Source organism: Megascapheus bottae, chromosome 13, assembly GCF_031878675.1.
Source record: "Megascapheus bottae isolate mThoBot1 chromosome 13, mThoBot2.hap1, whole genome shotgun sequence".
In the NCBI taxonomy this organism is placed as follows: domain Eukaryota; kingdom Metazoa; phylum Chordata; class Mammalia; order Rodentia; family Geomyidae; genus Megascapheus; species Megascapheus bottae.
In genome coordinates, this window is record NC_143521.1 from 31,748,132 (window position 1) to 31,760,271 (window position 12,140).

The 12,140-nt window shown below is 47.6% G+C and overlaps 1 protein-coding gene across 1 annotated transcript; it reads right to left on the minus strand.

The window, feature by feature from the left end:
* Window positions 1-3,463: 3,463 nt before the first annotated feature.
* Window positions 3,464-7,388, minus strand: Rasl11b (RAS like family 11 member B). Its single transcript, XM_090344067.1, has 4 exons — window positions 7,110-7,388; window positions 6,802-6,858; window positions 5,735-5,811; window positions 3,464-4,923 (listed from the first exon to the last, which is right to left on the minus strand). Exons 1-4 carry the CDS (start codon window positions 7,249-7,251, stop codon window positions 4,453-4,455), a joined length of 747 nt encoding a protein of 248 aa, XP_090200193.1. The 5' UTR covers window positions 7,252-7,388; the 3' UTR covers window positions 3,464-4,452.
* Between the last annotated feature and the right edge of the window lie 4,752 nt (window positions 7,389-12,140).

A 12,140-nucleotide genomic window follows, 5' to 3' on the forward strand; every position in this document is an offset into this window, starting at 1 on the left:
GCGCCCCTCCTGCCCAGACATCTTTATTACCAAGGGGGCTGGAGGCCAGCAACAGCTGGCTGATGGCAACAGCAGATGTGGCCTTGCTGCAAGGGAAAGCCTGAGCCTGGTAGCAGAAGGGAGATGAAGTCAGGGTGAGAGAGCGGTGAACAGAAAAAGAACAAGAATTCCAGGGGTTCTGCCGAGTGGTCTGCTTCTGGGAGCCAGCCAGGACCAAGGGCTGTTCTTGAGTTCAGGCGGTGGCATCAGAAGGACCTGAGATAGTGTCTTGGATTGGCCACTTCAGAGCTCAGTCAGCTGCTTTACTCATCTTAGCTTCTCTTCTTTCTCTGTGGAAGACTAAAGTTGGATAATGGAGGTATAGAAAACATCTGTAACTCAAAAGACTCCCACTGCACCCAATCCATACATGGGGTAGAGGAGCCTCTAGGGCAACAACTCAGGTGCTGTCCCTTAGGTTTTTCACTCAAGGTTGGCATTCTACCACTTGAACCACAGCTACATTTCCAGCATTTTGGTAACTGGATATAAGTGTGTTGTAAACATTCCTGCCAAGTCTAGCTTTGAACCTTGATCCTAAGATCTCAGCCTGTCAACTAGCTAGGTGTGAGCTACCAGCACCCAACTCTGGTTCGTAGATTTTTAATAAACATAGTAGAAGCAATCATGTTACTCTGTGTGGCTCTAAGTAGGCAATTCAATTTCTGAGCCTCAGTTTTCTCATCTTTAAGAGGGAAGGAAGAAAGCTGAACCTATGGTGGCAACTGTAATTTCATTTATTCTGGAGGTGGAGATAAGAGGATTGGAGTCGAATGTTAGCCAGGGAAAAAGGTTGAGACCCTACCAAAAATAAACAAGAACCAGTTTAGGATTTAGGTGAATGGCTCAAGTAGTAGAGCACCGGCCGTGCAAACACAAGATCCTGCGGTCAAACCACAATACCACACCAGTGGAAGAAAAAGAAGCAAAAGAGAGCTTACCAGATCAGCACAGTGTGTAGAACATGTTAACTTCTTCTAGAATCCCCAGCGGATTAAAAGTAAACATTACAAACTGCCACATTGGAAGGAATCAATAAACTGTAATTCCTTCCCATTCTCTCATTCCATGTGCATGCATCTGCATGCAGACAAACACACACACACACACACACACACACACACACACACACACACACACACACACACACACACACACCTACCTCTTCACCTTCCTTTGCCAGCTGGAGGAAGTGGGCTGTTTCTGAGAGCCAGGGGATTTTAGTGTAAACATTTAGCAAAATAGGGATTAAATAAAGAGATAGCAATAATGAAAGAGATGAGAAAATAATGAAACATGAAGAAAACATGATGTATGCTAAAACTATAAATAGTCAAGTCAGCCTGAGGCAGTGGATAAAACTAGGACTTGGGTGCTTTCCAGCAGCGACTGTGTTTGCTTTTCTCTTTCTCTGTGTCTGTCTGTGTCCATGTCTGTCTCTGTCTCTTGGCTATGACTCCCCCACTCTATTCCATGGCCTTAACAAACCACTTTACCACCTCTGGATGGGCCAAAGTTCTAAGACACTTTGCAGCTGGAACACCCAGGAGAGGAATGAGGAGGTACGAGAGAGAAGGCTGGTGTACAGTCCCAGAGCTGCTGGAGAGACAGTGCACAGGAAGGCAGCTGTGAGACAAGATCCCTGCAAGAGATGTGCAGAGGTGCCAAGGCGGGAAGGAAAGGGAGAAGCAGGGTGGCAAGAAAGGGAAATAGAGCACTGCGCAGTACCTTTGCTGCAGAAACCTGCCGCACAGGAAAGCTCCAGCCTTCTCTCACTTCAGAACATGGCCAGTATGTGCACATAAAACTTTCACTCACTGGTCTTAGTAACACAGCTACGAAGCGGGAATTGAAATAAAGGTGAGTCCATCTAGTTGGAGGCACTCGTCCCTGCCGTGGTAATGATATTTTTTATAAGTCTCGTGGTACGATTTTCTCTCCCTGTCCCCAACACGCGCACGCACACACACACACACACACACACACACGCACGCAAAACCCACGTTCTCAGAGGTGAGGTTTGACTCCATGTACATCACTATCAAGAGCCAGCAGGTAAATACCCTGGTAAATGACGTGAAAGCCTGGCTCTATACCACAGCAGACCATGCTGGCTGCTTTCCCATGGCCCCACTGGTTGTCAGGCAGCAATATATCATAGGTATGAATCATTGTGAAGAAGTAAGAACATTAAAGGCAGGGAACTATATATTATGTGTATGAGCCATTATAAGGAAATAACATTAAAGATAGATGCCATTGCTGCAGCTCCTTTGGATGAACGGCACTCAAAACCACTAGAGCCTGTTTTTCTTGCTTATGTGTGTTAACTACACTCCTTACAGGATTATTCCTTATGACTAAACAAGACCATTGGGTGAAATCTGCCCAAACCAAAGATATGATTCATTGCCCATAAAGATGGTGGGCCCCTGAGCCAGTGTGGAAGGTCTTTGGACCTCAGATGAGAGATGAGAAGTCTGGCTATTGTGGCACACACCCTGACAACAGCAGTACTAGTGGCTTCACCATGAGAATAAAAATTTTAGAAGCAGCATACCCAAGAAGAGGTCTTTTTTTTTTTTTTGCCAGTCCTGGGCTTGAGCTCAGGGCCTAAGCACTGTCCTTAGACTTTCTCAAGGCTAGAGCTCTACCACTTGAGCCTCAGCACCATTTCTGGCTTTTTTCTATGTATGTGGTACTGAGGAATTGAACCTGGGTCTTCATGCATACTAGGCCAAACTCCCAGCCCCCAAGAAGAGGTCTTTTAAAACCTATCAGGGAAACACATTTTTGTGGAAAGTCATTATTATTTTTTTTTTTATGGGGCTTGAACTTGGCCTGTGTACTATACCTGAGCTCAAGGCTACTGCCCTATGCTGGGCCTGGGTGTTGTCCCTGAGCTCTTCAGCTCAAGGCTACCACCCTACCCTTGAGCCAAGCCCCACTTCCCGTTTTCTAGGGGTTAGTTGGAGGTAAGAGTCTCAGGTCCTTTTGTGCCTTCGCTGGCTTTGATTTGACTCTTGATCTTCAGATCTCAGCCTCCTGAGTAGCTAGGATTACAGGCGTGAGCTATCGCGCCTGGCTAGGGCATGAATATTTTTAAAGGTTTTGCTGAAAAAAAAAAAAGTGTAGTCTGCCCTTTGTCTTCAGTTGACCAACCAGGAGAACCATTATGAAATGGGTAGAGAAGATATAATTGCAATTCACAATCAGAGTTCTCAAAGTTAGATAATTTGCTTGGCAAGCCTATTTCATCATCTATAAAAGGAGATCATAAAATGGTTTGAGACTTAAGAGACACCCTAATACAAGCTTTAGGTGCCTGACTCAGTGTGCTCAGTAAGTATAAGCCACTAAGTAATATCGTGTCTAAAGGGTAGAAGGCAAACGTTTCAATGAAGACCAAGACAGATATCTACTCTTTTCAAATGAGATTTATTGTACATAAAATAAATTAATTACAGTTTCAGCCAAAGCATGAATGGCTTTTTAAAGTGCATCTGTGTAGGGGATTTGGCGGGAAGCCCCTGTATCTGGTCACTGTAAGATAGTATTTATGTATTTCAGCCACTCATAGCCATGACTCAGTCAGGCCTAGGAAGCAGCCCAACATCATCATCATAGGCCACTTCACACAAATTACACCAAAATTGATCGACACTTTGCTTTTTCTGTTATCTGATGTAACAATTAAAAAAACAAAACAAAACAACAACAACAAAAACAGAACTATGCAGTCTCACAATTGGTCAGTCTGTATGGAAGTCTTCACAGCTACTCAGCACCTGTCCTGCTAAGCACACCACACCCTGTGGGGGGAGTCAGCACCTTCCTGCAGACACAGCTCCCAGCTGTCTCCACACAGAATCCTAGGCCCCAAACTCAACCTTTACTGGGAGTGGGAAGGTCCTCCTTGTTCTTAAAAAAGAAAATCTGGGGATCCTGTAAGAAATGGCGGTCCAGAGATGCAAATCATACTGATAAAGACGAAAGCAATTCCTCCTCTTAGTAGAAAAAACAAAAAGGACAGGATGTGGGGAGCATGCAGAATGAATTTAGGTGGAATGCCACCTAAATCACACCCATCTTTTTGATGAAACTATATCTGACCATCCTTTACAAGGTAGTTAAGAAGAAAGCCTCAACTGAGTCTGCCCCCTCCCCACTCTACAGGAAAAGGAATAGAGGCCACATGACAGATCCACAGTGGCCCGAGGTACTCATTCAAGCCTAGTCCATCTGCCCCCTCCTCCAGACATTTCCTTATCACCCGCAGTTCCACAGGCCCCAGGGCCTGTCTGTTCCAGCCCTTTCTGGAACCATGAACCATGGCCAGCATCCAACAGTCCTGCTCGGGAGGAACCTCAGGCCCTCTTCCCGGACGACCAAACCCCCTCAAATGGTCCTGCTTCAGACAGAGGTGACAGTCCTCACTTTGGCAGAGAGTGCTTGCTTGAACCTCCTCTTCAGGTCCTGCATATTGGGGGACTTAGGTCTGGGAATGAGGGAGGTTCTCCGCTTCTCAGGGGTGCTGCTGGGCTGCTGTTTGTGACTCACTTCTTTGCAAAGGACGTGGAAAGCATTGTAGACATCGTTGTAATTTTCACTAACAGACACTTCGTAGAAGGAGCAGCCCAGCATGCTGGCCAGCTGCAGTCCATGCTGGGGGTCAACCTGCTTGATATGCAACAGGTCAGCTTTGTTGGCTACCACCACCACAGGCAGCCGAGTGCCCAGGTGGAGCTGCTGGATGTGCTGGTGAAGCTGGCTAATGAGTTCGTAGCTCTTGTGGTCAGTGATGGAGAAAACCATCACCACTGCATCTGCCCAACGAATGCATCGGTTCAACTGCTCACTGCAGCTCAAGCCATTCTCATGGACCTGAAAACGAGAGGTGAAGGTCAGGTGAAGGGTGTGAACAGCAGCAAAGAACCCTGGCCTGGTTGGATTGTGAGTTCAAAAGAGCCCTGCCACCGCAACTCCAGGCTGCAGGTCGTAACCACGTTCCATCCCCACACACTTCAGCTTTCTTGACAATATGTTGACCCAGCTGCACAGAGCTGGAATAAATAACAGTGCAGCTCACCACACTCAAGTGGAAAATTGACCTGCAGAGAACTCCACGCAGAGAGACTTTGTAGTTGCACAAAATGGGAAATTAACTGGCTAGACAGTAAGTCTGGGGAAGTAAAGATAGGAGCTGGAAGCATTTAAACCTGGATAACTGCCCAGTTTAGAAAGAAGGGGGAAAAAAACCCCTAGCAGGCTCTTTTTGTCTATAGAGAAACTTTCCACAACATCAAAGTGATTCTAAGTATTGAAAACTCTATCTAGAGGTTTAGATTTTAATGCCAAAGACATGTATGTTTTAAAATAAGTAAATACATAAAAACAACCTTTTTTTTTTTTTTTTTTTTTTTTTAACCAGAGCAAGGAAACGGTACCATTTGAAATGTTTTGATTTTGTTCTTTCCTACCCTGTGGAATCCTCCTGTGCCACAGCCAAATCTCCCAAATTAGGCCAGGCCAAGACTGACCCACAGCCAGACACAATGAAAGTGTCAAACAACATGTAAAAGTCTAGCTCCGATTCTCCAAAGTCCCTTCTCCTTCGGGGAGGGATTGTGAAAACTGAACATTTCCCAGCCCCTCAGCAGCCCTAGACCCCAATCACCATCCCCCAGCTTCTTACCTGAATACCTGGAGTGTCTTGAACTTGAATTGCCAATGTTTCACCTTCTATCTGGACTTGTCTTGTGTAGAGATTACCTGAGAAGACAATGAAATGTTAGGTGAACCACATAGTCTGCTGTATTCAACACAAAAAATACACAGTGTATTTCCATGTGGTAGAAACTAGCTTTAGACTTGAATGTTAAACCATGTTAGAATTTATTCAAAGCAGGACAAAGTTTGTGAGATTTTAGAGACTGAAGTCTAATTTTAAAGTGTTTTTATAGTTACTTTCTTGAAGCAGTGTTCCTGCTCAGCCATGTGTGGGTTTTGTGGGACTTGGGTCTATTATCATTCTTTGGCCATAACTTAATATTTTGGCTAGTATATATAACAGGTGAGCAGACAAATATGGTTAGTAAATACATAGCTACTGGTATCAGTTGGAATACAAATGTATTATGCTTATCAGCTCCACATTAAAGCAGAAACTTTATCCTGGGGTGGCTTAAATAGAACATTTCCGATAATTGCCTATAGGGACTTTGCCCTACCTATGCTCACGGCTTGGGTAGAAAGTCTTTAAACCTCTCCAGTAGCTTTCTTTAAAAATCACAACAGACTTGTTCCTCTCACTTCTTCATGAACCTGCCGCCTAAAATTCTGCCATCTCGTTACGTCTCTTTGTTAAGAAAAGAGAACTTTAGGTTTACAGCGGCTGTCCTTTGGCCTTTGCTTTAAAAGGTCACCCCTGAAAGGGGGCGGGTGGAGAGGGCGAGGGGCGGGGGAGGCGCTGGCCGGCGCTTTTTTCCCTTTTTTTATGACTTTTGCAGGCGTGTTTTGAAGGAAGAGGCCCCCGGAGTACAAAGGGTGCTTCCACCGGGGGTTCCCGAAGAGAAGACACACCGCTGGGAAGAGTTCCAGGCCCTGGATAGAGTGATGGATGGTCGGGGCCCGGGATGGGGCCAGATGGCAGTGAGGCGGGGGGAGTCCCGACGCTCGGCCTGTCACTGGAGGAAGGGCCCGGCCTCGGGGCGGCGGCCGGGATCGGGAGCCGCGGTCCCCGGGTAGCCTCCCCCTCCTCACCTGCATTCCTCTCGTAGTCACCGATGAACCGTTTGGTGAGGAACCGGACCACCAGAGCTGCAGGTCAGAGACAAGGAAGGGAGCAGGGTGAGCCGAGAGCTGGGCTGGAGCCTCGGCCTCGCCGGGGTGGGGGGCAGCCCCCCTCGGGGCACTCCCGCCCTCCAGCCCAGAGCGCCTCCTCCGGGAGGTGCCAGCCCCCGCAGAGGCTCCGAGCCCCCGGAGGCCCGTCCCGGCGAGTGTGGGGCTCGGTGCCCCGCCCTCCCTCCTCCCGCGGACCCGCAGACGCCCGGCCCGGGGCTCGGTCTCACCAGTCTTGCCAACGCCGCTGGCCCCCACCACGGCGATCTTGACGAGCCGGCGGCCCGCGACCCCCAGGCAGCAGTCGGCGGCGGCGGCGCTGCCCGGGGCGGGGTACTCGGCGATGGTGCACATGTTCTGGATGAGGCGCATCGCCGCAGCGGCCGGGCTGCACCTCGCGGGACCGGACTTGCGGGGCAGGAGGAGCGGGGAGGCCGGGATGCGGAGCACCGGAGATAAAGACTTTTTAAAGTGGGCGACCAGGGGACAGCGCGCAGCGACCAGGCTGCCGGGGCTCGGGGCTGGGACTGCCCGCGGCGGCGCGCTTGTTTTCTCCAGGCTAGGCCCCGCCCCCAGGCCTCCCAGCCAATACCAGGGCTGCGTCCATCGGCCACGCCCACGCCGTCCCTCCTCGGGCCACGCCCCTGGGCTCTCGGGGGCCGTGCGGGTCCCCGTGAGACGCGGGGAAAACCGGGCCGCGCGGGCAGCCACGTGCGAGCCGGGGACTCGCGGCGCAGCCAACGGCGAGCGCCGCTCCCGATCCACAGTGGCTGCCGGCCTGCGGGCCTCGGGGATTCTGGGAAGCGGGCCGGGGCCGCGTGGAAACAGCTGCGTCTGGAGGGGCACCGCCCCGACCTCCAGGGGGGCCGCGGCGGGGTGGGGTGGGGGTCCCCCAGCTCGCGCAGCCTCCGCCGCCGGCGCCCCGCCGCCCTCTCGGGAACCTCCCCCCTCTCCCTCCCAACCCCTCCCGGGGGGGGCGGACCTCGAGCTCCCGCCCCGCTGCAGGAGGTGGGGGGTGTCTGGCTCCTTGATTTTAAGGCGTACTTGGCACTGAATTCAGTTCATCCTGGGTGCTCGCAGGACAGTGCAATTACATCCCAGGAGATTTTAGCCACCATGGCAATCATTCACAAAGTCCCCCCCATCACCACCCCTAAAGTATGACATTCAACTTAGGGGCAAAATAGTTTCAACCACTTTGCTATGGATCAAGTTCTTAGGCCCCTTGGAGCCAGGGGCTAACTCGCAACAGGATGGAGTGCAGGCGCTGCACGAGCGAGCGCACACAAGCACACGCACATCAAGAGGCAATTATAGCACAAGCGTAGCAGTGGCCTGGCGCAGTCACGCCTCCAGCCGCTGAGCTGTAAAATGGCAAGAAAACAACTACTTAGGCTGCGCTGCCTGCGATCAGAGACGATCCAGCAGATCGGGAGGCAGAATCTCCAGGGCCCACACAGAGTCTCTGATCACGAGACATGAGTTAGTTAAAAGTGGCGTGATGCCGAGGAAGACGGGAGCCTTGTGCTCATAAAATACCCAAGTCCAGCTCATCGTCAATAGCACGCCAGATTCCTCCTCCACTCAGCCTTCTGTCGCTGGAACTGACTGTGAAAGACGTCACCAGACTCCTAGGCCGACCCCCGCAGGCTCTCTCAACCTTGCTAAGATCTCAAATGTTCCAGAAGCTTTTATCCTCGGGGTAAGACAAAAACACATTCTGTGAGTCTGAGTACACCTACATTAAAAATGGAAATCTAAGCGGGGACTTGGGGGCTCACCTATAATTCTAGCTACTCAGGAGACTGAAATCTGAGGATTGGGGTCCAAAGCCAGACTAAGAAGGAATGTCCATAAAATTTTTACCTCCAATTAACCAGAAGTGGAACTCTGACCCAAATGGTAAAGTACCAACCAACCTTGAGCACAAAAGCTAAGGTACAGTGTCTAGGCCCTGAGATGAAACCGCAATACTGGCACGAAAAAGTAAATAAGAGAAGTAAACGTAGAAATCTAAAAGCAAAATAAAAACAATTCCTTCATCTATACATGTCAGACATGTAATTTGAACCATTCACACCATGGACTGAACACACCAGGTGTTTGGCAGGAGCGATGGTCCTGACCAGTACAGCTCTGGGACTAACCCTCACTGTAAGGGATGCAGGAATCCAAAGAGAAACAGAAGGCAAACCGCAAACTGCTTTGGTAATCAGCCTAGGATACACAGCACAATTAGCCCCACATACAACTGGAGCAGTGATCATAAAACAAAGACTGTCTTTCAGGGAGATCACTAGAATGAGATAAGGTCAGCCATTTCAGTCAGAAAGAGCATTTCCAATTTGCATTGTGTCTTTCCATGCAGCTTAACTCCAGCCTGAGTTTTGCCTGCCTATAAAATCAAACTCAAGCGAGACTATAATTACAGGTAACCATGTACTTTGTACCCCCTCCCCCTGCCAAGCCTGCAATTCTATCATGTTTACAGGGCAAAATAATTATGTAGTCTACAGTATTTAGCTGCTTTACACAGAGAGGGGGAGAGAGAGACATGACAGAAGTTGTCAAGGGAATTTTATTTTGAATCCGTTTAGCTTCTGAGCCTTGATTTTCATTGCCATAAGATGATACCAAACCTGTGATTTTTCTGTCTGCTTCACAAAGGCTGAATTTGGTGTTTTTATTTTAGGCCTAAATGATCTGGCTGTGCTTTAAAGAGCACACAAAAAAAAAAGAAAAGAAAAGAAAAAGGAAAATTGTGGAAAAGAATTCCAAACCTCTACCTCAAAAGCCATCTTTATCCCTGTCCCTCAGATGATGACTCTGACAGCTCTTCTTGGAAATTTAAGCTATGTTTTCACGATTTTTTTAAAATTAGGAAGCAGATAGGACAGGAGAAGTGATGTTTGTATATATGATATGCATGCGTGTATACATAAGTATCCATGTATGTAATACACATATATATGTATATATGTGCACATGTGCATGTGTACTGTGTGTGCATGTATATCACGCACATATATGTATATGCATGTGGCATGCATTGACAGTCATCTCTTCTAAAATGTTTTCACATAGTATATGGACTTCATTTCCTTAAGTACCCTTTCCCGTTTGCGGGGAAGAACAGCCCCCTGCTTTACTTTTGTATGAGTCAAATGGTACTGTTAGGCAATCCCTGTTTTGTCGATAGAGACAGTGATGTCACACTGTATGGGGTCTATAATGGTAAATATTGCATATATTTGCCCAAACTTATATCAGGTGCAGTACCTATAGGAACTGTAATGTAAACTATAGGCTTTGGGGTCATAGTGATGTGGCCTCATCACTCCAATAACTGGGCTGGTGTATTACTGTGGGACAAGCACTTTCCTGTGCAACTCAACCCAATTTTTTATGTTGTTTTGAAGATTTCCTCGGCCCTCTTTCTCATTTTCAATATCATAAATGAAAGGTAAAAGAAAAGGTGGGAATACTTATCTTTTGGCTATGAGGCTGTGGATGGGGCTAGGGAGTTCACAGGGAATCTCTGTGTCTTTATTCTCATTCTTGCTGCAAGCCTAAAACTGCATCTATTTATTTATGTTGTGAGGAGGGGGAATGAAATCTACAAAGGGCATGTGGTCCAGCCCTCCTGTGAAGTCTCTGCTTGGTAGCACCATACCCCATTAAGAGAATGCAACCGAGTCTAGAGCACTTCCTTGGCGGGTGGTGCTGGGGCAGGCACATCCTCTCTCCTGATGCTTCCTTCCAGAAAGACAGGCACTTTCCATCCTGCTTGTCTATTTCTGCCTTGCTTTTCATTTCCTCAGCAGCTGGCATGTGCAGGTGGGGAAGGACACAGAAAGGTGTCTGCCTGTGCCTTAGGATCGATCACACAGGAAACACCTCGTGCTTCTGAGATGAGAACAAACTGCAATGAGAGTTTATAACATTCACATTTAAAAAAAAGTTTTATACAAACCATGGCTCCAAAACAAACTCTGAATTACAGGGGTTAGGAAATGAATTGTGTATTTCCTGAGAGATCTTTGAGAATGCAGCGAGGGACGGGACAGGCCAGGCAGGAGGACTGTGTGATAGAGGTCTCACGAGCCTGCACATTCCAGGCCTGAGAGCTGTGCTTGCTCAGAGGGAGTTCTCAATGCTCTTTAAATTTTCACCCTTCCTCTGATCAAGTCTGGACTGAAAGCCAACTAGAATCCCTAGATTCAAAAGCAAACCAGGAGCAAAGGCAGCTTGGAGCTAAACTAGATAAAAGGAACACACATACACACACGCCACTGTCGCCATTAGAATGTAGAGGGCAACTGAAGGTGATTATGGTGGAAGTACCATGACTGAAAACAGAACAATGAAACCTGTTGGAATAGTTTTAAGAAGCAGTTCATAAGGGAGTGTAATAGATTGGCTGAGGTCATTGGAGTACAGTGTATACATGTTTGCAAATGTCACAATGAAATCTCCCTTATGTAGCTATGCATTGCTGAAATAAAATCCTTTAAAAAAGATTACTTGTAGATTAGAAAAGTTTAATGGGGGAAGTTAAGATTTTCTGTTATAAGGGGAAGGGATAGGCATTGAATGGGGTCTTCCCTCCCCCTCCTACATACCTTGGCTGGTTCCTATGGTAACAGCACAGGCCACGTTTCCCCTTCTACTGGTGGCGGGATAGTGTTCCACAATTATATGCCTGTGCAGCTCAATCCAATTTATCTCTCTTCTTTTTGAAGATTACGTTTGCCTTCTTTCTCTATGTCAATATCATACATAAGCAAAAGGTAAAAGTAAACAGATGGACATAGTTCTCTTTGTCATTTAGGGAAATTGCTGAGATAGTTTTCCTTTTTCCTTCTCTCAGTGACACTTGCATCTTTATAGCGCAAATCATTTTTCTGAGAACAGCCACTTGATAAGCAATCTGGTAGCACAAACTCAGAATACATTCGTTTCACACAGCACTTGGGATAATAAGTTTCTACTGTGCCTCTACAAGAAGTAAGAAATAGTTCAATGTTCATTTCCCAAAACTTTTGGAACATTGGACATTAGGAACTGATATTACTCTGTTATTAATGAAGCCATTTTTAGGAGTTTCCTTAGTTCAATGAAAAGTCTATTAATATTTCAAATAGAGAGTGACATTGTCTTTTACCTCATTTTCTTCCCACCACCAGCCGGCATCCTGTAAGCATGCCTTTCTGTGCTTGGACTAACTAAAGGAACACGGAGAAAGACTCTCAGCCTTGGGC